This window comes from Leucopleurus acutus (genome assembly GCF_964270905.1).
Source record: "Leucopleurus acutus genome assembly, chromosome: 12".
In the NCBI taxonomy this organism is placed as follows: Eukaryota; Metazoa; Chordata; class Mammalia; order Artiodactyla; family Delphinidae; genus Leucopleurus; species Leucopleurus acutus.
The window spans coordinates 58,977,080-59,001,248 of record NC_139154.1 but is presented as its reverse complement, the minus strand read 5'-3'; the positions used below and the strand labels follow the sequence as shown (position 1 = coordinate 59,001,248).

Here is a 24,169-nt window from a genome sequence, read left to right as displayed (position 1 = left end):
GCCTATCCTATTGCTGGATCACTGATAGAATTGTACTCCTGGGTTTTGACAGATGATTGAAATCAATTTCCAAAACCAGTACAAACTGTTTTTAAACGATATTTTCAACTTTTTCTAAGTAATGATCAAGGCTAAGCAATGATTAAGCAAAACTGACAAGTTCGAACCTCACTCCCTTTTTTACTAGCGATACTTCAGTCCACCCTCTCATAGCTAGGTGGCCTGGTGGGTGCCAGAGACAAGAAGCAAAGGAGCAATGAAATCTCCAGATTGGATGAATTATCAAGGATTCGCTCCAACAAGAGCTGAGGATGGCACTCACCGCCTTCCAGTGCAAGAACCTTACAGCAGAAGAAGCCAAATCTCAAAGCCATTTGCAGCAGCGGCAGGAAGATGACAGTCAGGACAGGACCGTTGTTTCTAGAAGCTTTGACACTATTTCCCATGTGTTCCGGCTCCTGCAACAGCTCCAGGCATCTCTAAATCAGGACATAAATCTGCAGCCAGATAAGCACACTTTTGAGACCCCCAGAATTGCTTTAGTGTGGTTATAGGAAAATGATAATCACGCTTTTATTTATTGTACGGCCTGTGATGCTGTATTGAAAGTGCCTTCTTCCGCATCCTTGTTAGTTACATAAGGCAGCTATCCTGTCCCTCTTACAAATAAGGCACTAACTAAGGCACATAGCTAAATAGTGATGATGATAATTTACTGAGGACTTGCTATGTGCCAGGTTCTATCCCCCATGAGATAGGTTCTATTTTACAGAGAAGGAAACGGAGGCTCAGAGAGGTTAAATAATCTGCCTGAAATCCCACAGCTAACGACTGACAGAGCTGGCACTGAATTTGCATCTGCTTCCAGAACCAGTTCTTAGATATCTTAACAGACTTTGTCAGATGAGAGTCACTATGACTACCTCTGATCATGCCTAATTAGTCCTCTTAAGTGAACAAGGACAGAGCAGGCGGGCACAGACTGACGCGTGGCATCGCTTTTCTCGTCATATTAATTTGTGTATTTCCATCCCCTTTGCTCTCACACTGCCCTCTACTCACAAGGAAGCACAAACAAAGACTGGAGGAAACCACTGTCTAAAGCGCTGCAGGCAAAGACTTCCTTCCCTGCTTGCCGAGCAGGTTTTCAGGTGCCTAAACCCCTGACCGAGGCAGAGGAAAAACAAAAGGGGCACAGGAGTGGCTGGGAAGACAGAGGAAGGTGTGGGAATCATGGACGGGAAGGAGGGCCATTTGGGGCAGAGATTCCATCCCAGAGCCCCAGACCCACAGAGGTCCCAAACTGGGGGAGCGGTGTTGGGATTCAATACCTAAAGCGAGGATTGGAGGGGTGAACCTCCTCCTTGGCCAAGTGGAACCCGCCTCCGAAGGGAATCTCTGTTGGAGGGAAGGCGGAGAGGGCCCACCCCACAGATGCACACTCCAAACTGAAGTCCCCATCCTTTCTCCTACCAGAACTACCCACCTACCCACATAGTTCAAGCAGCCAAGATAACCGTCGGGTGCTTGAGCCTGAAACACAAATGTACCTCTGGTCCAGTTCCAGTGACAGCGTGAAGGAGAGCTTTAATTCTCTTTCTGTTTTCCACCTGCGCTTATCACATGTAGTGGTCACAAGTCCTTGTCTGCGGACGAGGACAGGATGAGATAACTTGCATAGAGTCCAGAGCTGTAGCTTATTTACTTCCGTGCTCATTGCACCTTATAACGCACACGTGGGTGCTCGTGCCACACACACACACACACACACACACACACACACACACACACACACACACACCACCTTTCAGCCCACATCTCATCCAAACATGCCCACGAAATGTTTCCGACCCTAATTTTACATCAAGCAGCATGAATGGCATAGACAACTGGGCAGGAAAAAAAAAAAAGTGCCAATAGGCAGTTTTGCTAAGCATCGCTTCAATCAGCTATTTGAGGATACGGTGCTAAGAACCCAGGAAGCAGGCAGAGTTGATCAGAATCACAAAAATTACAGGTTAACCCCCAGCCCCCATTCATCCAGTTGGGTCAGCAGCCAGGCCGTGAGCCTCTCCTCTGCTCCCCACACGGTCCCCCAGCCCTGTGCTCAGGGAGGCCTCTCCTTCAGCTGCCAGCTCAGCCCAGAGCTACAGCCCATTAGCATTCCTATCACTCCCCTCAGCCCAAGGGGAAGAACTTCCAGCTGCCTCATACTTAAGCATCACCCTCAGCGCCATAAGCCTGAGCCCGTGCATAATTGACAAGGAATATGCTGATAAGGAGTGGGGCCGTTCCAAGTTTCTGAAGGATAACTCGGTAATTAAAAGAAAAACCTAATTTAAGGAAATACGGAAGAAATGTTTTAAAACTCTCTGGCAGCATCCTTTATGGATTATTCTCTTTTCCAGAGACTTCTGTTCTGCCTCTGTCTGGTTTTCAAAGCCTGAGGCTGGATCACCGGTGTCCCAGGGCCTCCACAGCCCCCAGCCTCCTCTGGGGGTAACTTTAAAAGCCCGGGACTAGAAGCAGAAAGGCCACCTCCGTTGCCCTGCAGGGCTCAGAAGTACCTGCGTTTGCTCAGGTCTGAGCACCTGGGGACTTCTTCCTCGGGATTTAGCACTGTGCCCTCTGAGGACCCTGGGACCCTGGCCAACAGCTGCCCCCACTTCTATCGGGCACATGCAAAAGGGCTCAGAGAACACCACGAATTCCCAGGAGCACCAATGTGCAGAGATAAAATCAGCCCCTGCAGGGCTCCCTGCTTCTGGCCGCACTGCTTCTCTCTGCCTGGCTGGTTTAAGGCCATACAACAAGCCAGCCAGCTGCCCAAATGCATCCTGAGACACACAAACGAACACCTGGGGCTCCACCACCACACACCAGGAGGTCCGTCACCTCCCAGTAGACAGCCTGGACCAGCATGTTCTTCATTCCACACAGCCCCCGCTCCTCGAGGTTGACTTAACATTAAATTATGGCCCTCCCCCCTGCTACCTTCATGAAAATCTCTGAGTCTGAGTTCAAATGAGGCTGATAATGTTGATTTCATAGGCTATTCCAAGAACTATAGGAGATCACCTCTAATCCATGCGTCTGGCATTGCCCCACTTGGTGACTTGGGACGGACCTGGTCTCATCTAGCTTGATTTGTTGGTAGCCTTTCTAACGTCAGCTACTGGACCTTGCGATTTTCCCCCAAGCCAATCCTACCTATAAATGAAAACGAACACAAGTCTCACCCTCAGAGAGCTTAAAGTCTAGTGAAGGACAGCGGCATTATTGAAATAATAGCACAGACAGATGCCAAATCACAACTCTGACATAAGGGAGAAGCACACAGTGCTCTGAGAGCACAGAAGAGGGTGGCTGGGTGCTGAGGGAAAGGTGGAGGCCGTCCAAGAAGGCTGAGGTCCCAAGGATCATCAGAAGTATCCTCGCGGAACAGAAGGAAGGGCAGGTATGAGGGCTTTGACGAGGAAGGCCTGCGAGACTGGGCTGAGGAGATATCAGGGAAGATGGCGCTGGAGAAGAAGACGGGGGCTGGATCGCAGAGAGCCTGAACGTGGATTGAGACTTGGCCTCTATTGTGAGCCCCAGTGGAAGCCACCCCAGATTGTAAATGACCAGAATCAATGATCAGAATTGATTTTTTAAAACAAACCGGCCAGAAAACACTTCCCTCTTGCCCTAGCATGGAGAATGCACTGGAGGGGGCCCAGAGTCATTTGAGTGATGGAGATCCAAGCAAGTCATTACAGAACTGTCCAGAGAAACAGGTTCCCGATGAGGGAAAGGCAGAGAAGGCCTCCTGCAGGGAACCTTAGAAAGGAGCCAGAGACAGCCAGGTCACAGGGGTGGTGGCATCAGAGGCAGGAGTGGGCATCCCAGATGGCAGAAGAGCAAAAGGGAAGGTGCAGAGGTAAGGAGTGTTGAGAGGAACTGACAGACAGGAGGTTGTTCAGTGCTGTGTGAGATAGAGCGTGATGAGAAGTAAAGAGCTAAGAGGAGAGGTTGGCAGAGACCAGGCAGGAAAAGCTCCTTCCCCCACACAGCGAGACCTCATCCAGCAAGTAATCAGGAGCTGCAGAAGGATTTAAGCAGGGAAGTGATAGGATCAAGTTTTATTTCTGGGAGATGATTCCGTCAGGTAGACAAAAAAGGATATGAGGAGAGGCTCAAGTAGGAGAGACTAGTGATTAGTTAGCTAGAAGGCGACGCACCCACATATTAAAATACTTTGCAGATATTAAAAATGATTAAAATTGGAAAATTCTTGTGGCTCAGTGCTGGATACAAAGCAGTATATATCATATTATAGAAACATGTCTTTGTATATATATTTGCATAAAGACTGGATGAAAAGAAATCAAACTTTGAACAGGATTCTATAACTAAGTTGGAGGGCTACAGTTGATTTTTGTTTTCTTCTTTGCAGTTTTCTGCAGTTTCTATAATGAGCATGTGTTTATGAAAGTTCATAATTAGAAAGAAAGATATAAACTACATGGAAGCAGCATGAATGGTCCTATCAAACCGATAGCAACAAGTTACATTTCAAGAGTGTGTGACACTTAGCGACCCTAAATCTTAAGTCACAAGATAAACATCATTCTCTCTGTGTTCACAGAGAGAAAAATGAAAAACAGGGAAGCAAAATGATTCATTTAATATGACACAAAGGGCTAGAGGCAGAAGCAGATAGGAACTAGGTAGATGCATGTACTCTTGACCTGGTTCGATTCTTTTTTGCTGAGAAATTATTTTAACAGAACAGGTCCTGCACAATCCAATAATTAAGATAGCCAAAATAATTAGAACCAGCCCAACAGACTGCATGAGTATCAGCCCAAATCAGTAAAGAAGAAGTCAAAGCCGTGGATAAATAAGGCCTCAGGCTGCACTGCTACAAGGACTGTAATTCCAGAATCCTGAGAGCGATTATGGCAGTAATTTTCTAGAAGTCAGGAGGGGCCAGCCTTAGAAGGGAAGAAAGCAGATGTTGCTTCCACACTGTACCCATCCTCATCCTTCCCGATGGTGTTAAAAGAGAGGAAAATTCTAGCATAAGTGGGACACAACGGTGGCTCACTTAACTCCCATGCCAAAATGGGTGGCACAGTCCTGTTTCTCTAATTACCAATCATCTTCTGGCTTTTCCCCACACCCCCAGGAGTTACATAAACACAATCCTGGATGAAGCCACAGCTACATATATTGGACCCTCCTGGCTTCCTCCTGCCCAGGATGAGCTCCTATCCCCCTCTTGGGCAGGGGAGCTGTAGCCCCAGGACAGCACCAGGCCTGACTGCTTTTCTCCCATGAGTGCCCAGAAAACGCAGCAAAGAGAGCCCCACAGGAGACTGGCCCACGTGACATTCATTCATTCATTCATTCATTTATAAACTTCAGAAAAGCTTAGAGAAACCCAGTGGTATTTTTAAAGTATGGCTCCTACAGCCTAAAATAACATTCTTGGCTTTGCTGGGTGGGAGAGGGGAGATCGTGGGGAGGGAGGATGGAGGAGGTAGGAGGCTGCCCCAAATTGCCAAGCTTGCAGATTAAAGAAGTGCAAATTAGTCAGTGTCCACGTTTATGCTGAAATGGATGACACTGTATTTTGCAAGCTAATAAAGCGGCACGTACGTGTAAATACACAGAAATGAATAACCGATTTACATTTTCTTAAGCAACCCGCAAGTGGTCCCGAGGATCAAAAGAATAACAATTAACCAGAAGTTCAGCATCCATGGGTCCTAATTCAACATTGCCACTGCCGATCCCCCTGTATCTGCTTCATCTAAAGAAGGCAGTAATGGGCTGTCATGGTGGAGAATGGCTGCAAGCCAAGGCTGTGAACAGGATGACCTTGTGGGACGCCCTACAAATGAGGCTTGGCCCTGCCTGTCAGTCACCTGGACACTGTCACGGATCCGCACACCTGCCCTCCTGCTGACACGCTTCTATTTCTGAGCCCTCTTGTAGTCCCTTGGGCTATGGCATTCCTGCCCAGCTCTCATTCTTATTTTCTCCTCTAGGAAGGATGGTCACAAACATTACATCATTCCATAAACAGGAAGAGCCAGACACCTCGATACTGTACTTACCCAAGGGCCGCTTACTGCGACACAGACACCCCAAAGGCCTCAGGCAGTGACCTGAGGAAGTCACCAAATCGCCACTCTCAGGGCTGCCTCCCGAAACCCCTCACCTGGTGGCCATTTGCCCTAACTTCAGACCTAATTCCAGCTTGCTTCATCCGTGACCCCCTGTTCCTAGCCCACTAGAAGCAGCAAAGTGGAATACAAAAAGGGACAGCTCGAGACAGACAACGGAAACAGAAAGAAGTGATATTTGGAAAAGCAGCACACACACACACACACAAAATCAGAACCTCACAATCATTTCTGTGTAAAGGACAGTGTGCTGCGTCATTTGGTTCTGAGGCACACAGTTCTACACACCTCTATGTTCCCCAAGGGGACCTGGCTATTACATCATAGTTCATAGCAACAACCTTGAGTCATTCAGCGAAAGTTAAATTTAGTGCTCTCTGTTTCAGAAAGCAGAGATGTGCGTAATGCATTGAATAATATATCCATCCAGTCAGATAAAAACAAGTTTTTGAGGCACAGAAAGGTAGGTTTTGGCTCTCTGGAAAACTCACCCTTTTCTTCTGATGCTCTAAATAATCATAAAAGGTAATAATCTGGAAAACTCTTTGAAATCATGAAGTTCAACTTTAAAAATGAGATCTAGAGATCTAGAGAGGTTTAAATGACTTGCCAAGGTCCCACGGGTGGCGGAAAAGCCAGGACCAGGGCCACAGCTCCCAGTTCCCAAGGTTGCTCATCTCCCCCACCGCCCCCTCCACGGGGCCACCTTCCCCTCCCTATACAAGCAGTAATTAACAGCAGTCCCAATGTTATTCTCCTCAATCACGTATGCTTAGTCAGAGAACGTGTCTCCTTTTTCTCTTTGTAAAAACCGCTCTGGGTTATGAGGAAGGAATCTGCTGTGGAAATTTAAAGTGCTTTTTCTCATGAATTCCATGAATATCACACTCCTCGTCATATGGCTTCTACAGAGTAATTTCAGTTCCCTAGTTCATAATCTCCCACAGACTTTGTAAGACTCTTCCTAGTGTTACTGTTTGTAAGAGGAAACAAACAAACAAAATTCCAAAAGAATGAAGAGGCTTTCTAAGAATCAAGAGACCAAAGTTGGGCTTCCCTGGTGGCGCAGTGGTTGAGAGTCCGCCTGCCGATGCAGGGGACACGGGTTCGTGCCCCGGTCCGGGAGGATCCCACGTGCCGCGGAGGGGCCGGGCCCGTGGGCCGTGGCCGCTGGGCCTGAGCGTCCGGAGCCTGTGCTCCGCAACGAGAGAGGCCACAACAGTGAGAGGCCCACGTACCGCAAAGAAAAAAAAAAAAAAAGAGACCAAAGTTAAGACGGTTATGTGATGACTCTCATTCTCCATGGGGTTGCCTCTTCCCCTCTCTTCCCCATCACCATTCAGTGCAGTGCTGTCAACTTGTTTTGAGCAGGTTCTTTTTTTCTTCCTCTTAGATAAACTTCTAAGTCTTCCAAATGACCAAAATGCTTATGATGGGGCAAAGGTGAGGTAGTACGCTTGCTACCTTCAGCCATATCCCCTCTTGTCTTCTGGAACTCACACTCTCTCTCAATAAGAATCAGCCTGACTGTGATGGGGATGATACAGATGATTGTCTCGTCTACCTCATCTCTGCTCTGTGTGGAAGGATTTAAGTAAAAACTGGTCCAACCCAGCATCAGAAGTGGAGCAGCAGATCTGCCATTATAATCATTGCCATGGATGCCTAAAGAGGTTTACCTGGGCGTATCCTTTCATCTACATAAAGGAAGAAATTGGGGGTCAAGGAAAGTCATATCATGTTCAAATTTTTTGAATAGGGCTTTCAGTGAAATTAACTATTAGGCCAATTACAATGTGTGGCAAGCCACCTAAAATATCATCTGAGGGGAAAAAAGAAACAAGCGAATACTCAAGATTCATAGTATGAATTAAAGTGGTCAAATATAACTTCCAGGTATTTAACACAGCGGATTATTAAATTCAGAAAGCGTATCTCTAAAACTTCTGAACAGCACGAATCGTAACAGATCATTGTGGATTTCTATTTAACTTCACGTGGCTTATGAGTATTAAATACTCTCATGAAGCAAAAAAGGAATAAACCTAGGATTTTTTTACCTGTAGTAACAAAAAGAAAGTATATGATTTTCTTTCTTCCATCAAAAGCTCTCAAACTTCTTCAAAAAAATTTAAAATGGGCAGGTAAGGCAAAATTTAAATTATACGATGCAATTTTCTAAAGGGTGCTCCTTTTTTGCTCTCTATTATGAACTCTAACTTCAGTTCCTAAAACCAGATATAACTTATTATTACCAATTCCCTGCGAAATCATCTAACAAGGAAAAAATTATACAGTTCAGTCCTTCCAACCAAATGGCAAACACAGCTCCTACGGAAGAGAATTCCTGGAACAATATAGAAAGTCCTGTTTTCTCCTTTGAAACCCTCAGGAAATGAAAAAGAAAATTAGCAGTAAGAAAGCATGTCGCATTCAAAAGAGCAAAGGAACGGCACGTGGGTGAACAACTGAAAAGAGACAAAGGCTCTTAGATTTGGATTGTCCTAACACTTAACCTGCTTCTAGGGAGAACCGACCTTTTTCTATCCTTACACTTTGTGGAGTTAATTAAGCTGCTGTTTGCTGGGCATCCTGTAGTTACAGCCAGTTAATGCTCCAAGAGACCCAGCAGGTTACACTGATCCAACCTCTGTGTGTACAAATGAGAACATGCAGATCTGCAGAGGTGAGGTGACTTGCTCAAGGTCACACAGCTAGTTAATAGCAGAGGGAAGAAGATGCCTCAAATCTCTGCCTGCTGTCACGTCAATAACCTTCAAAATAAACTTGCTGAGAGGGAGATCATTTCAGCACACCAGAAAAGCCACCAGTCTCTTGGAGAGCTATCTCAGCTTGAAGAGTCCGAAAGCCCACTTGAACCCCAGTTCCTCCTCCAGGCTTTCTTTCAGCATACAGAAGTCTCCCTCCTAAGACGTCTGACACAGCATCAGAACAGCTCAGTAAAGAGCCTGATGAAGGGCAGCCACCAAGAGTGTTTCAGATTCATTCTAGCTATTGTGCTTGCTGGTGAAAGGAAGTATGTAACTGGACTTGCAACAGTTTTGCTGAAAAACAGAATACTTAATAAGTCAAAACTGTACAAGAAAATACTTGGAATAAACCTAGGAAAACAATACCCATCTATTGAGTTCCTAGTATCTGAAAACCACCCAGCTAGGTCCTGTGAGAGAACAAAGGAACAGTTCCTTGAAGGTAGGGACTTCCAGTGGGGTATAAGCAGAAAGACAAGAAAATCGCAATAATAATGTAATCCTTTTGTTAAGGATTAAGAACATTTTGTGAGGCAAATCCTCCATAAAAAGCACCCTGTTAGTTTTACGCTGATTTCTGGAATATGTTCAATATAAAAGCCACCATAAACGCTTCTTTTTTTACATATACTACTGCTACTGCTTTTTTTTAATGCCAATTACTTCATCTCCTTTGAGTTAATTATTAGTGTCCTAGTCTCCGAAAGATTAGAATAAGTCTCTCTTCTCCTTGTCCTTGAATTGAACGAGAAACTCTGGAGTGGGTGAAAAAGAATGGACCAGATATGACGGTGATTTGAATCAATCCAGTGGAATTTTTTTCAACAGCTATTCTATGGGAAGATCGCCATGTGCCAGATACTGAGCTGGGTGGCATCCATCCCCAACCTCAAGGTAGGGGGTAAAGTGGACAAGGAAATAAACCACAATACAATGTAGAAAGCACTATAATAGTACAAAGCACACTGGGGTCCCAACTAATAAAGCAATTAATTCTGCAGGTAATGAGAGGCTAAGGGGAGAGTGAAGGAAGTCTAGAGAGGAAGTAACAATGGCACTAGGAAGCTTTCAAGGAAGAGCGACCGGATGGACAAGAGAAGGTGGCATTTCAGGCAGAGGAAACAAGTTCCACAATGACACAGAGTGAAGGGAACATGTATTGAGGGAAAAGCAAATGGTCTGGTGGAGCCTGACCCTAGATTTCATGGAGAAGTGTCTGGCTACACAACCAGAAAGGGAATTGGAGCCACATGGCAAAGGCTTTTTTATGACCTTCGAAGAAGTTTAGACTTGTAGATGTGGACAGTGCAAAACCATGAGCGATTTTGGGTTTGGTTTTGGTTTTGTTTTGATCACATTTTTTAAAGTGTGTGATTCCTTGTCCTTTAGTATGTTGCACAACCATCCCCACTATCTCCAGAACATAGGTATCAACCCAAAAGAAAACCCTATACCCATGAAGCGGTCACTCCACATTCCTCCCTCCTTGTCTTCTGTCTCTATGGACTGGCTTATTCTGGATATTTCATATAAACGGAATCTTACAATACTTTGCCTTTTGTGTCTGGCTTGTTTCACCGAGCATAGTGTTTTCACGGTTCATCCGTGTTGTGGCATGTACCAGTACATCGTTCCTTTTCATAGCTGAGTAATGTTCCATTATATAGACATAGCACATTTTGTTTATCCATTCATCAACTCATGGACATTTGGGTTGTATCCACCTTTTGGCTATGACGAACAGTGCTGCTATGAACATTCATGTATAAGTTTTTGTTTGAGTCCCTATTTTCCATTCTAGGGTATATTCCATTCTAGGGTATATTCCTAGGAGTGGAACTGCTGGATCATTGAGTCAGTCTATTTTTAACTTATTGGGGAATCCATCAGACCGTGATTTTTAATCAAAGGAAAGACATGATACGATTTTATTTTAGAAAGAGAAACCTGATAGATATTTAAAGAAACAAGATCCCAGAGAACTGGTTCCCCAAAGAGCCACCCAATAGTTGTTCATTTGCTCCTTCCTGCTTTCCTCGCTTTCCTTCCTCCTCACTTGCTTTTTTTCTTTTTGAACCTACAAATTGGCGTGCAATCTGGTGGTCCAAATATATGTCCTCCCACATACCTTGTGGCTCTACACCATCTTTTGAGGCTTCTATGCTGACACCCTGCTAGCTCAGCCCATCTGCAATAGTTCAGATTGTTTTCCTGCTTTGTAATTCCTGCTCTAAAGAGGTATCCAGCTTTAATAAATAGGCCTCTCAGTTTCAAATGAGAGGTCCAAGAAGAGCATAGCAATTCCATCAGGAAAGGTGAAGTGCCCTGGAGTGGTCTGACTTGAACACTCCTGCCGAGATGCCTGCGCTCCATCAGAACACACTCTCCCTCCATCCCACTCCTCCAAACACAGAATCATATGTTGCTAAATAACCACTTCCTCAGGTGGCCTTCCAGGTGTGTAACAACACTGACCTCATCAATACAGTGTGTATTAAATTAATAACAACTGCACTATCAGATCTTGGAGTACATCAAAATCCCCTAAAATGCACAGTTTTGAACGTTTTACATCCTTTTTTTTTTTTTTTCCGGTACGCGGGCCTCTCACTGTCGTGGCGTCTCCTGTTGTGGAGCACAGGCTCCGGACGCGCAGGCTCAGCGGCCATGGCTCACGGGCCCAGCCGCTCCGCAGCATGTGGGATCTTCCCGGACCAGGACACGAACCCGTGTCCCCTGCATCGGCAGGCGGACTCTCAACCACTGTGCCACCAGGGAAGCCCTACATCCCATTTTTTAAAGTGCAATTATGAATAAGCCTCCTTAAAAACAACCATGCAGTCCCTGGGTTACCAGAGATTAAAGAGTCCCAAACAGCTCTTTGGCAAGCAAAGCACAGGGCTTTCAGGGTGCTCCGATATGCCCATGAAGAAGAGCAAAATATGCCGCCCCCAAATATGCCACTTTGACATAAGAATTATTTTGAGCTGAAGCAATCGAGAAGCAGCAGATACAAGAAAAGCTTTCTGCCCTTCTCCTAAAAGCAGGACATAAATTTATAAAGGTGCCCCCTCTTTCTTCTCTGTACCAGGAAGGAAAGAAGTGAATTACCAGAGATACGTCTAGACCTTTATCAGCCAGAGCTGGTACCAGAGGAATCTACGTAACGATCCTTGCCAATACTAGCCCTGATCTACCATTAGTTTCTCCTTATATTTGCCTTCCCACAATTTGTCAGCCCTGGAAACTCAAAGTCCTTTTCCTTTGTCTTATCACTTCCCTAAAAATGTATTGTTCTTAAAAATAAATAAATAAAAAATAATTTTTTAAAAAATGTATTGTTCTTTCGTTAAGATGCTATATAAACCCAAGTTCTAACCACCACTTTGAGTTACCCATCTCTGACAGCTCCATATGCACGTTAATAACTTCTGTTTTTCTCTTGTTAATCTGTCTTTTATCAGTCAATTTATAGGACCCAACCTGAGAATTTAGGAATATAGTGGAAAAAGAGGTTTTTCCTCCCCTATTCCCATGAGGGCAGGATGTGGAGAGAGAATACGGTAAATCTGGAAGAGCTAGCAAGACATCGGGGTTCTCCTCTCAGTCCTGTTCTCCCTATGGAATGATCACAGGTAGGACGGAACTGCCATTTGGACTTTCCTGCTGTGGCAGGCACTATGGCTGTGGCCACAATAGCCATGTCTCCTGAGCTAACAGTAGCCAGACTTTATTCAGGTGTCAGGCAGGCAAGTGCTTCCTGGGGAGACTGAACCCTTAGCCATTGTCAGGAGAAGCTTGATTGGTCTAAGGGAATCACCATAATCCCATTCTACTCGCCAAGGATTGGTTTAGGAATGGTCATGTGACATAATTCTAACCAATGAGGCCTGTGGGAAATCTTCTGGGAGACCTCTGGGACATTACTCTTTTTTTTTTTTTTTGCGGTACGCGGGCTTCTCACTGTTGTGGCCTCTCCCGTTGCGGAGCACAGGCTCCGGACGCGCAGGCTCAGCGGCCATGGCTCACGGGCCCAGCCGCTCCGCGGCATGTGGGATCTTCGCGGACCGGGGCACGAACCCATGTCCCCTGCATCGGCAGGCGGACTCTCAACCAGGGAAGCCCTACGCTCATTTTGAGAATGGTTTAGGAAAAAGGGGCATGGCCTCTCTCTCCTGCTTTATTAGCCTTTGAACTATTGCTATGTGATGAAGTGACTGACACTCCTGCTGACGACCCAGCAAGAGACAAGCCTGAAGGCAAAATCGCCCCTGTTGTGACAACTAAAGCCCAACAGAATTCAATCTTTAATTAACCAGCCTAGGTACAGGCTTCCTCCAGAGTTCTTGTTATGGGAGATGATACACTTTCCTTGTAGGTTAAGCCATTTTTATTTGGGTTTTCTACTATTCGGCACTAAAAGATCCTTAACTGATAAACCCACATATGTGAGTGGATGAATGTTTATCAAGCACTTTATTAATTGCATTTTAAAAAATTAGACTGACAACCCAAATTATTATGTTTCATACCTGACCTTTTCAGGAATAAAAACAACTCCGGAAAGCTAGATATATGGGAGAATACTTAGCCAGGGGGGAAAAAAATTAGGTCTGCCATTTTAACCTGCAAATAGAACTGGAAGAGTGCTAAAACAAGAACTGTGTGATAATTTAGGAAATAAAAACATGCTCTCGAAAATACCTATGCCACAAATTTCCCAAATGAAAATCTGGGGCATATTAGTAAGAAGCATCAATTTCTCCCATGGCATAATCAAATATGACTGCAGAATCCTCTTGTATGTGTGGTTTACTGAATAGTCAGCTACTCTGTTTAATGCCTTTCAGGGGCTCTCAGACAGATTTATTTCAAGAACTCTGTCACACTTGGAGGGCAAACAAAACTGTGACCTTTTATGATTTCTCCTGTCATTTTTTTTTAACTTTCTTAAATCAGGTATGTTGGGACCTGTTCATAAGGCTAACAGGTAATGAGTTATTAATACAGCTCCCAATTTCCAAATCGGTGGTGGTGCCTGGGGACGACTTTGGGAGACTGAAGTACGCATGCTCACAGTGTCCACCAGCTCCCTGTACCAGCCTCACCCCTGAAAAACACACAACCTGGATAAAGCCCCCACTCCCACAGCCAATCAGATGGCTGTCTCTAAGCCTCCTCTAAACGAGATCAAAGGGCCTCCCCTGTCCAAAAGCTAGACTCCGTTTTATAAATTAAAACTGATCGAGATTATGCTGATAACAACATGCCCTCCGTCACAGGCATTCTGAAAACACGCGCTCAGAGAGAAAAGGAGGGAGTCAGAGCTGGTATGCTAGGAATTGCATGTAATTGACAGAAGTCTGTAGGGCACATGAAAATCCTCTATCAAGGCATCACAGGAAAAAAAATTAGGTGAGGATCACGGCTCAAAGTTCCTTTCAACTCTGTGAATCTTTGATTCTACATGTGCTTACCCATTTTCCTCCAACCAATCTGAGTTTCTTTCAGAAAGAAAAGGTAACGCTGAGGAAAAAAGGAAAGAAATACATGACTTTGAGGCTTCTTCAGCTGACATCTTCTGGCTGGATTTTATCTTTTACTGATGAATAGTAAACAGTTTCCTTGTGCCCTTTTTGTTTTGTTTGTTTCAAACACCTGAACAGAAAGACAGTATTTTTCAGAAACGTTCCTGTCAGCAGTCACTGTCGCTTCTCCTGCCACTCTAGTTCAGCCTCTTTATTTGTCTAGTATTTGTTCGTTTTAGCTTCTTTCAGCCAACACTTCCATTGTCTGAACACCAAACAAACTCTCCCTAAAATATGTTAGATGCTAAGGATTAAATCACCTGGAATAAGTGATTAAGTATCAGGGGCATAAAACAAACATACTGAGCTTCAATTGGCCCACACTCAATTATTATCATTGACCATTGTATTTTTAGTTTCTTCCCCCCTTACAGTTTATCTTCCGCTAGGTCAAATTGTCTCTCTGATGATGAGTTCCATAATTTTTCAAACCCATGACAAGTGATCGATTCTGTTGCTTTTCAGGATAACCTCCTTGAGTACCATTTAACAGGATGCCCATGCTGAAAAATTCCATGACAACTGTAAACATGACTGTAAGCAGTTTTCAAAATTGTGAGAACACAAGAAATGGCATTCGAACTCAAATTAACCAACAGCCCCATCCGCCTGCTCAGACCCTCTTCCTCACTACTCTGGGGGTCCTTAGAGAAAGCACAACCTCACGGGGCAAGGAGGATACCGCACCCGTGTTTTTCACTGAGCAGCCTCTTCTTTGCAAAAGCAATTCGTTTCAACACTCATTAGTAACATTTGTTGACTGATTTCTGAGTGAAGCAAATGTTTACATCCCCCGCACCAAACAAAAATTCCTTAAAATGTAGACAAGAGAGATCCAAGTCACATACAGCCTCCCACCCCTACCCTCACGCCCCACTCTCCCAATCTTGCCTGCTATAGACGCTAAGGATACAAGTCAGTGCTTACTGGCATGGTAGATGGAGGCATCAGTGTTGATTTACAGTTGAGGTACCTGTCGTAAAGGGACAATGAAGCCTTCTGGAATTATCTATACATCCAGAATTTCCCACATACTTCTGGAATCACTTCCCCGTCTACCTATGTGGTATCAAATAACCCGGAGAAACCAAAAGGGAACATATTACAACCTTCTGGTCCTTGAAGGAGAAATGAGTTGATTGATTTTTTTCCCATGAACAAAATACTTAAAAGTCTGAACACTGGGGGACATCCAGCAAATTACAGAAAATAATTCAGTGTGTCCTCAGTCAGTCAAGATAACGGAAACTGAAATATGGTTTGTATTGTTCCCCTTTTTTCACTTGCTAATGCATTCCCTGATGGGTGTCCCCATGACATTATTATTTGGTCTGCAATCAGCTTATCTGGCTGAGTTACAAGAAAGATGGAATGCAGCCTGTAGTTTCCCCGTACTCTGCAGCAAACAAAGGCTGTCAGCTTCAAGAGGGCCGATGTGGGCTCTCTCAGGCTCCAAGAAGTTCAGCTACATCCTTTTAGTTAAAACTTGCAATAAAACAGATTAATCACTGCAATCACTTTTAACCACAGGGAAACACTGTAAAAAAGTGAAAAAATAAACCATCATAAATGTTACCAGGTGTTGAAGATAAAGTCCATTTTCTACTGAAAAACGCCTTTATTTTGATAAAAATCTTTACAACCAGTTGTGCAAAGCTTTAGACAATAGCAATGGTGTAGTGGGTTTTTCTTATGGGTTTTTTAATTTATTTATTTATTTATTTTGCGGTACGCAGGCCTCTCACTGTTGTGGCCTCTCCCGTTGCGGAGCACAGGCTCCGGACGCGCAGGCTCAGCGGCCATGGTTCACGGGCCCAGCCGCTCCACGGCACGTGGGATCTTCCCAGACCAGGGCACGAACCCGTGTCCCCTGCATCGGCAGGTGGACTCTCAACTACTGCGCCACCAGGGAAGCCCTATTTTTATTCTTTTAACCAGCAAATAATACAGGAAAATGGGCCTCAGATGGTCACACAACTGAGTGTCAAAGAAGGACAGTGGAATCTCTCTGAAAGACAAGGTGGACACACACAAAAAAAGACGGACTCAGGAATAAGGACACAGTCAACCCGAGGTCACAGTTTGCTTGGCAGAGGTCAAAGGTCAGTAACCTGGGGTATACCACACTGCAGGTGGGCTCAAAGAGGAAAGGAGCGTTCACCCTTGGTAACTGTTGGGAAAACCCTAGGACCTGCCTAAATTCCTTCAATGTGGCCACTCCCCATGGTCTCCCATTTAGCATTGACACTGGGAGACTCGGTTACTCCCTCAGTGGAACGTAACTTCCAGATGCTCCCCAAACAAAAGCATATCTTCTGTGGTAATCAAGAACACTTGCAATTATGAGCAGTCTGCCTGATGGGGTTTAACGGCTCATTTTGAGCTTTGAAAAAGAAAAATCAGGAGCTAAAGAAAAAATCACAGCCACTCGGGTATAACTGGATGTGAACTTTCTATGGCATAGCCAAAACCTCTTCCGTTTTTCCCCTCAAGGCCATTGCTAAATGTTATCCATGAGACATGGTGGATACAAATGGCACTGACTCTGGCAATTTTGATCACAAACCACTTAAAGCACCAACCACTTTTGTGTTTATGAATCACTTTTAAAAGGTGACTTCCCTGTGCAGATGGAAAGAATGGAAGCAAGTGTCTTTATTTTTTTGATAGCAGAGAGGCGAGTAAGAATCTAATTTCTATGCAAGATAACCTTCAGGAGTGTTAGCAACAGGATGTGTTGAAACATAGGGTATCACACTTGGGTAATGCTGTGCCTAAGGTCAGAAATGATACAGAAATAAAATGCATCTTCTTCTGTCCCCTGTGCAAGATGAATATGTGTGATACAACGGTGGCCTAGGAGACCCACCACAGAGGTCAGCCATGATAGTAAACAAACAGTCCTTCTTCTGCCCAGATGAGAAACTCAGCTTTGCTGATGTGCAGTGAGAACAGCAGTCTTCCAAGAGGAGTGTATACATGCCAGGGGGTACACAAGCAGTCCTGTGGAAAGTGTGGGTGAAAACAGTTGAACTTCTTTTTCTATTTATTACCCCATCCCTTCAAGGTTTGCTTTTGTCTGTGTTCATGATGTATATGTCAGGACAGTCCATGCACCTAATTTTAAAATGAATAAATATAAATTACATAGAGTGAGACTGAAGACAAGTTTGGAGACCACTGCCTTGCGAAGTAAAGAAAGAAAAAGGAAGTCTTAATGATACCCCCAGCACCCCCAAAACTGAGGAATCCCTTTGCCAGCAGCATCTTCTGGTCCAAGAGAAGGTCTGAGAACAGTATGTGAACAAATGGGTCAGGGAAGAGAAACAGTGCTTGCCTCTCAGATTTCCCAGATACATCTGCTCTTGGGAGATAATTATTCTAATGCAAATGATACTTTGGTCTACAAATGAGTTGGAGAAAATCATCAATCTATTTCTGTGTCAGGTAGAACGTAGTGGGTCCTGTACAGACTACTAATTTCATGGAAAATAAGCCAACAGGGGAAACAGATATATCATTAGCAGAGTGAAGAAGAGACCCAATGAATTCCTACCAATCCTCCTACTTTCTTTTACTTGCAGAGAGTGAAATGACAAAGTATTTATGTCCTACTGTCTTTGATATCTCTGTTTATCTCATTAAAGGAAAAATGCTTCTGAAACCACAAGGACATGCTGTATTTCAAGTTTCAAGAATTCAATCCCAAATGATTTATCCAGGTTAACAGTATGCCTACAGAATTAGAATCTTCACATTGCTGAAATTCTTTCACTTTTAATTTCATAAAAACAAAACACTACAACATTCATTTTCCTTTTGTTTATTGCAGGCAATATATAATATTAGGATTTGGTGTACATAAACAAAGTACATCTATTTGAAAAATAGTGTTAATTGTTTTTAATGAAATTTTTTAATTAAAAAATTTTTTTCAATTAAAGGCTAGTAAGAACAGTTGGCACTTTTGATATCATTTCAATGACTAACTCCTATTCAAAATTAATTTCTCCAAAGTTCCACATAATGTATTCACAAGACTCTTCAATGTTTATTTATTAAACTCAGTGTTTTCAGTAACTGAAAGAAGCATTATAGAATGTTTCCAACTGAGTCTCCTTCCATCTGTCCTCCTATTTTACTGTTCAACCAGTAGTTTAAACCTAAGAATTGCACTTGGAACAGAATGGCCAGGCATCCCCCAAAGGGTATAGCTCTCCATCACTCTGCACTGTATTTTCTGTCACGTACTTACCAGCTCTAGCAGCTTGCACAGCGTTCTTCCCACAGCCTACTAAGAGTAATGACTATATAATCCACTAGAAAATAACTCCACCACTTGATGTAAACTCTATTAGGGCAGGTGTTTTTATCCATTTTGTTCAATCCTGTATCTTCTATACCTAAAATAATACCTGGCTTTCAATATATATTTATTGAGGGAATAAACTGGATGAATGAAGGAATAAAGAACCTACTCTTTTTTTTTGCGTTACGCGGGCCTCTCACTGTTGTGGCCTCTCCCGTTGCGGAGCACAGGCTCCGGATGCGCAGGCTCAGCAGCCATGGCTCACGGGCCCAGCCGCTCCATGGCACATGGGATCTTCCCGGACCGGGGCACGAACCCGTGTCCCCTGCATCGGCAGGCGGACTCTCAACCACTGCGCCACCAGGGAAGCCCAAGAACCTACTCTTTAAACCCATTCTCTCAAGTTCCTACCACAAGGCTCCTTCAACTATTCTAGCCCCCCTGTTGCTGGGTGGAGGATGACTTCATTTGCATACTTATCAGAGACTGTGTTTACTGTGACAAGCAAAGCTTCCTTAGCAACAAAAGTTAACTGCAAGAAGGGTCTATGTATGGAAGAATAAGTTAGTCAATTGACCAGCTCAAACACAAAAGAATCCCCACATGTGTAGCCGAAATCTCCCTAATATGACCTTGCACATAACAGCCTTTCGATGGGCATTTGTTTTATTGGGTAGTAAACTATGATAATATAGTGTGAACTTAATATCTCTACAGCATTTGTAAGTTCCCATGTTATCCCAGTGGGCAAGATAGTGAATGTGGATTAGTCAATACAGTAAGAGGAAAAACAGCAGTATGCAAACTGTGCTGCTGGCTGGTCTTTCGTCAGCCTGGGAGAGTAGCATCGAGTTCTAGTCTTGGTCCTTAATGGATTTATCTATAACTTTACCTCCATTGGAGGTCCAATCTAGGGGAGACCTTCTAGGGTCACTCTGGGCTACAAGTAAACAGAATCATAATGAAAGGGTGACAATCAGAGTTTGATGATTTTCCCAAATACTTGTCCCAATGAGACCGCTGCTCTTCTGGCTCACGTGATTTCTCTTAAGTAGATGAACACTACAGAGCCTATATGTTGCACTTCTAAGCCAATCTCTTATTCTCCACATTGTCTGTTTCTTTTTCCTCTACATCTCTCAGAAATATTTTCCCAGCCTCCAGGAAATGCAAGCAATTCCAATTGTGAGAGGTCTTCCATATTATCAACTCTACATTTTCCTCTCTGTAACTTTCACCCACCTCCTGGCTTTGTTTTTGTTTTTGTTTTTGCGGTACGTGGGCCTCTCGCTGTTGTGGCCTCTCCCGTTGCGGAGCACAGGCTCCAGACGCGCAGGCTCAGCAGCCATGGCTCACGGGTCCAGCCACTCCACGGCACGTGGGATCTTCCCGGACCAGGGCACGAACCCGTGTCCCCTGCATCGGCAGGCAGACTCTCAACCACTGCACCACCAGGGAAGCCCCCACCTCCTGGCTTTGTGCTCTAAGTCCACACGAAGAAAGGCTGACCTCTTTTTCCCTCAAAAGCTCATTAAGTATGTCAGGCACTTCTTGTGGCCCTTTCCACCCCTCCCCACTCTCCCATCTGAGTCTACTTTTCTTCATTTCCTATCGTTAACATTTCTAAATCTTAGGACTCATAAGGTAGTTCAGAGAAGAAAGTAAGAATGAAATGTGGGACCCTAGTTGTCCAAAGTTTTTAATTAGATGTCATGTTGATTTCTAGTTATACAGGGCTCATTTAAGACATTCATACCACAGCCACAGATGTCAAAATACACCACAAATGCCAAATTCATATCACAGATGCCAAAACAAAGGTAATAATGTTTACCTAACATGGGTGTCAAAATCATCTGTTGAAATTATTCTTAGAATCACAGAATTTTAAAGCTGTTCATTTCACCCATTCATCTCACAGATGATGAAACTGAGATCTAGAAGAGTTATGTAGGTAGCCCAAGGTAGATGAGTAGCAATACTGAAAGTACTTGAGGCCCTTCTGGCCATCTCCCAAACAACAAATTATGATCAAGGACGTAACGTACTGAACGTCTGTCATTTCCTCCAAACTCCTCATGTCAATAATGTCAGGCTTCCCAGGAAGCTAAATTTACATTGCTATTAGTACAACAATGACAGATTTTAGAACTAGAAAATCCCCTAAAGAACAGTGAGGCTTCCTACTATGAACTAGAAAACTGAAGGCCAAGGAGGCCTGGACACTTGTTGGAGGAAGCCCTGCGATTTAGCAGTAGAGCCGGCAATGGAGCCCAGGTCTTCTGATGACAACCTAGAACTCTTTAGTATCCTACAAAAAGGATTAGCTAAACACCATCAGTATTACAAATCTGAGCTCTTTTTTTTTTTTTTTTTTTTGGGGGGGGTACGCGGGCCTCACTGCTGTGGTCTCTCCCGTTGTGGAGCACAGGCTCCAGATGCGCAGGCTCAGCGGCCATGGCTCACGGGCCCAGCCTCTCCGCGGCACGTGGGATCCTCCCAGACCGGGGCACGAACCCGTGTCCCCTGCATCGGCAGATGGACTCTCAACCACAGCGCCACCAGGGAAGCCCTGAGATCGTTTTAATACAAACTTGCATTTATGACTAGAAAACTATAATTCTTTTAATTAGCACACAAGTTCTGTCTTAGCAAAGTGCTAGGCTGGACAACTGTTTGTCAGAAAGATGTAGAAGAAGGGAGTCAACAATGCGGGGGAGGTTGGATTGAATGACCGCTGAAGTCCCTTCAGCCTCTAGGATTATTCGATTCTGAACTTCCCTGGAGCTCGGCACCTGAGCTAGCCAGCCCAGGTGGGGAGGCGGGGAATGTGCAAGTGTCCTGTGGGACACCCTCTCCTGCCTGCCATTGGATTGAATGAACTCTACCCTGCTGTTTCAGGCATTATTCTATATCCAGTTTACATGCAATCAAATACTCTCGGCAGAGGAAGAGCGTAAGGAAATGCAGCTCTGTCATTTCCAAAGACGGACTACACTGCTTAGCTTTCAAAATTGCCTTGCCTAAGCGAGCCTTCCATAACCGAACCTCCAAATTCAGCTCTTACAGTTTGTTCATGTACTGTGCTACTATCCAAATTAATTATGCAGCATCTTCACGAGGAGAAATCAGATTTGGATGTGAGTTAGGAGAGGAAAGAATACAGCGCCCTTCCCAAAGGAAGGTTAGTGTATCTGCTTCCCCCCAAGAGCGCTGGAGTCCTTCCACACACAGACAGATTTCAGATGGCAGTCCCCAGCTGAGCTAGCCATGGGAAGGAAGAAGTTGACATGTTTGAGAGATGAGGAATACGCCAACGAACAACACTCTGAGGCCAACATGTTATTAACCCCCTCCTTTCCATGTAATTCCATTCCAAACCGGAATTCAACACAAATCTGCTTCTTTGCTTTCCTGAATGGCTACTAAATCTTTAAATGTACTGATTTTAGATGTCTTCTTTTTTCGCAATAATGAGTCCCAGGGAAGAAGATGGGTTGTTTTATTCTTTCCATCTCAGAGAAAAAGAATTTGTAATAAGGGTCAAGCTCGGAAAGTTAGAAGGAAGCCTCAGCAGTAGGACTGTCACACTGAATATTCTTGCATGAATGACATTTACCAAAAAAATTCAAACAATCCGATTACGCACATGGGAGCCAGGTGTCACCTAGACCTCAGAGGAGCAAATTGATGCTCTACAACTCAGTGTCAAATAACAAAACAACAACAAAAACAGCCTTACGAGGTATCACAAATTTAAGAGAGAGTGATTCTGTAGAGACTCCATGTGCAAATACGGAAAGCTCTACTTTAAAAGGCTTGGACCGGTTTTCCACTCTCCTCGCCCTGGTGTGGCTAGCCTAAGGATGGTGTGCCCAGTCATCAGGAAGGCTGGAAAAAAGTAGATGTCCTATCGGCATTCAGCTGCCTCCACCAATGCATTAATGTTATCTGAGGTCTAACCCAAAGGAACCCTGCACTTCGGGGGTTTAGAGGAAGGTTCCTCCCGCCTCCTGAGCTCCCCATTAGCCTGCCAGGCTGGCATACCACATCAGTCCCGTCTGCTACCAACATCAGCACAATACAAGAAAAAGCCCTTTTCCTCCTCTTCTGAGGTTTGCACCACTTTTCCTTCAAAGGTATTTCTAAAAGGAAAGTACAACTTAAGGGAAGGAGCCCAACTGGGAAAGGTCGGGTCTTTTTGATGTTTACCTTCCCGGGGAGCAGCGTCCAGAAAACAGACCCGTGCGTTCCAAGTCAGGCACGTGTACAAAGACAGCGAAGGACGAGAGGCGAGGAGAAGAGGGGGGAAAGGAGGCCAAGGAAGCAAAGGAGATAGAGGCGGGGGGCTGAAGCCCAGACTTGAGGGAAGAGGGGAAAATGAAAAGGAGGATGGAGAGGAAAGAAGAGAGCCGGGGAAAGAAAGAGGAGCGGGAGAGAACAAGGGAGGGACGGGGAAAGAAAGAGAGAGGGGAGGGGTAAAGAAAGGAGGCGGCGGGGGAGACGAAAGAATGTGCCGGGGACGCGGCGGGGAGGCGGCCGCGGGAACAGGCGCGCCCCTGGGGAGCCGCGGGCTGCGCTCCACGCGCGGGCGCCCGGGGCGCAGGGCGCACCCGCCGCTCACCTTTCAGGATGAGGGTGTCGATGTCCCGGTCGATGCCCAGGAAGTAGCACTTCCTCCAGAGGCCCGAATAGGTGGCGAAGAGCGGCCGGCCGCACTCGGCGTCCAGCCCGCCGAGCCCCAGCAGCGAGCGCCAGGACTCGGGGTCGGCGCGCCCGGGGCCGCCCGGGAGCAGCCGGCGCCCGAGGGGGGGCGAGTCCCGCAGCGGCAGGTGAGACAGCGGCATCAGGCGGTTCTTCTGGTCCGGGGGGTCGGCGCCCGCGCGGCTGCGCTCGCAGCTCTCCTTGTGGCGCCGGGGGTCGGTCTCGTACCAGTGGTCGGTGAAGATGGCCGTGACCAGCAGCCCCAGGGAGCAGAGGCTGAGGCCGAGGCTGAGCGCCGTGACGAGCGCCCGCGGCTCCATGGCTGCCCGCCCCGCCGCAGCCGCCGGTGGGCTCGCGCGCCGCCACCAGACACAATGCACTTGGCCTCCGCTCGCTCCGCGCTCCCCCACCTGCCCCCCACCTCCCGCCCGCCCTCGGCTCCCGGCCCGGCGCGCTCCCTCCTCGGCTCCCTTTCGACCGCGCGCCCGCCCCCTCCCCGGTCCGCCGCTCCGCGCCTCCCCGAGCCTCGAGCGCTCCCTCGCCCCCCGCCTCTCCCGCAGCCCCCTCGCCTCCCTCCCGGCGCCGCCACCCCCGCGCACCCCTGCGCCCGCTCTGCACCTCGCG

The 24,169-nt window shown here is 45.7% G+C and overlaps 1 protein-coding gene across 1 annotated transcript in view; it reads right to left on the bottom strand.

Moving 5' to 3' along the window:
• TMEM178A (transmembrane protein 178A) overlaps window positions 1-23,865 on the bottom strand; it is a gene marked incomplete at both ends in the record, with an annotated part of 49,286 nt that extends 25,421 nt beyond the window's left edge. Inside the window, one exon of the mRNA XM_082852319.1 lies at window positions 23,466-23,865. Coding sequence (XP_082708445.1) covers window positions 23,466-23,865 — 400 coding nt within the window. The remainder of the gene's footprint in view (window positions 1-23,465) is intronic.
• Window positions 23,866-24,169: the final 304 nt, after the last annotated feature.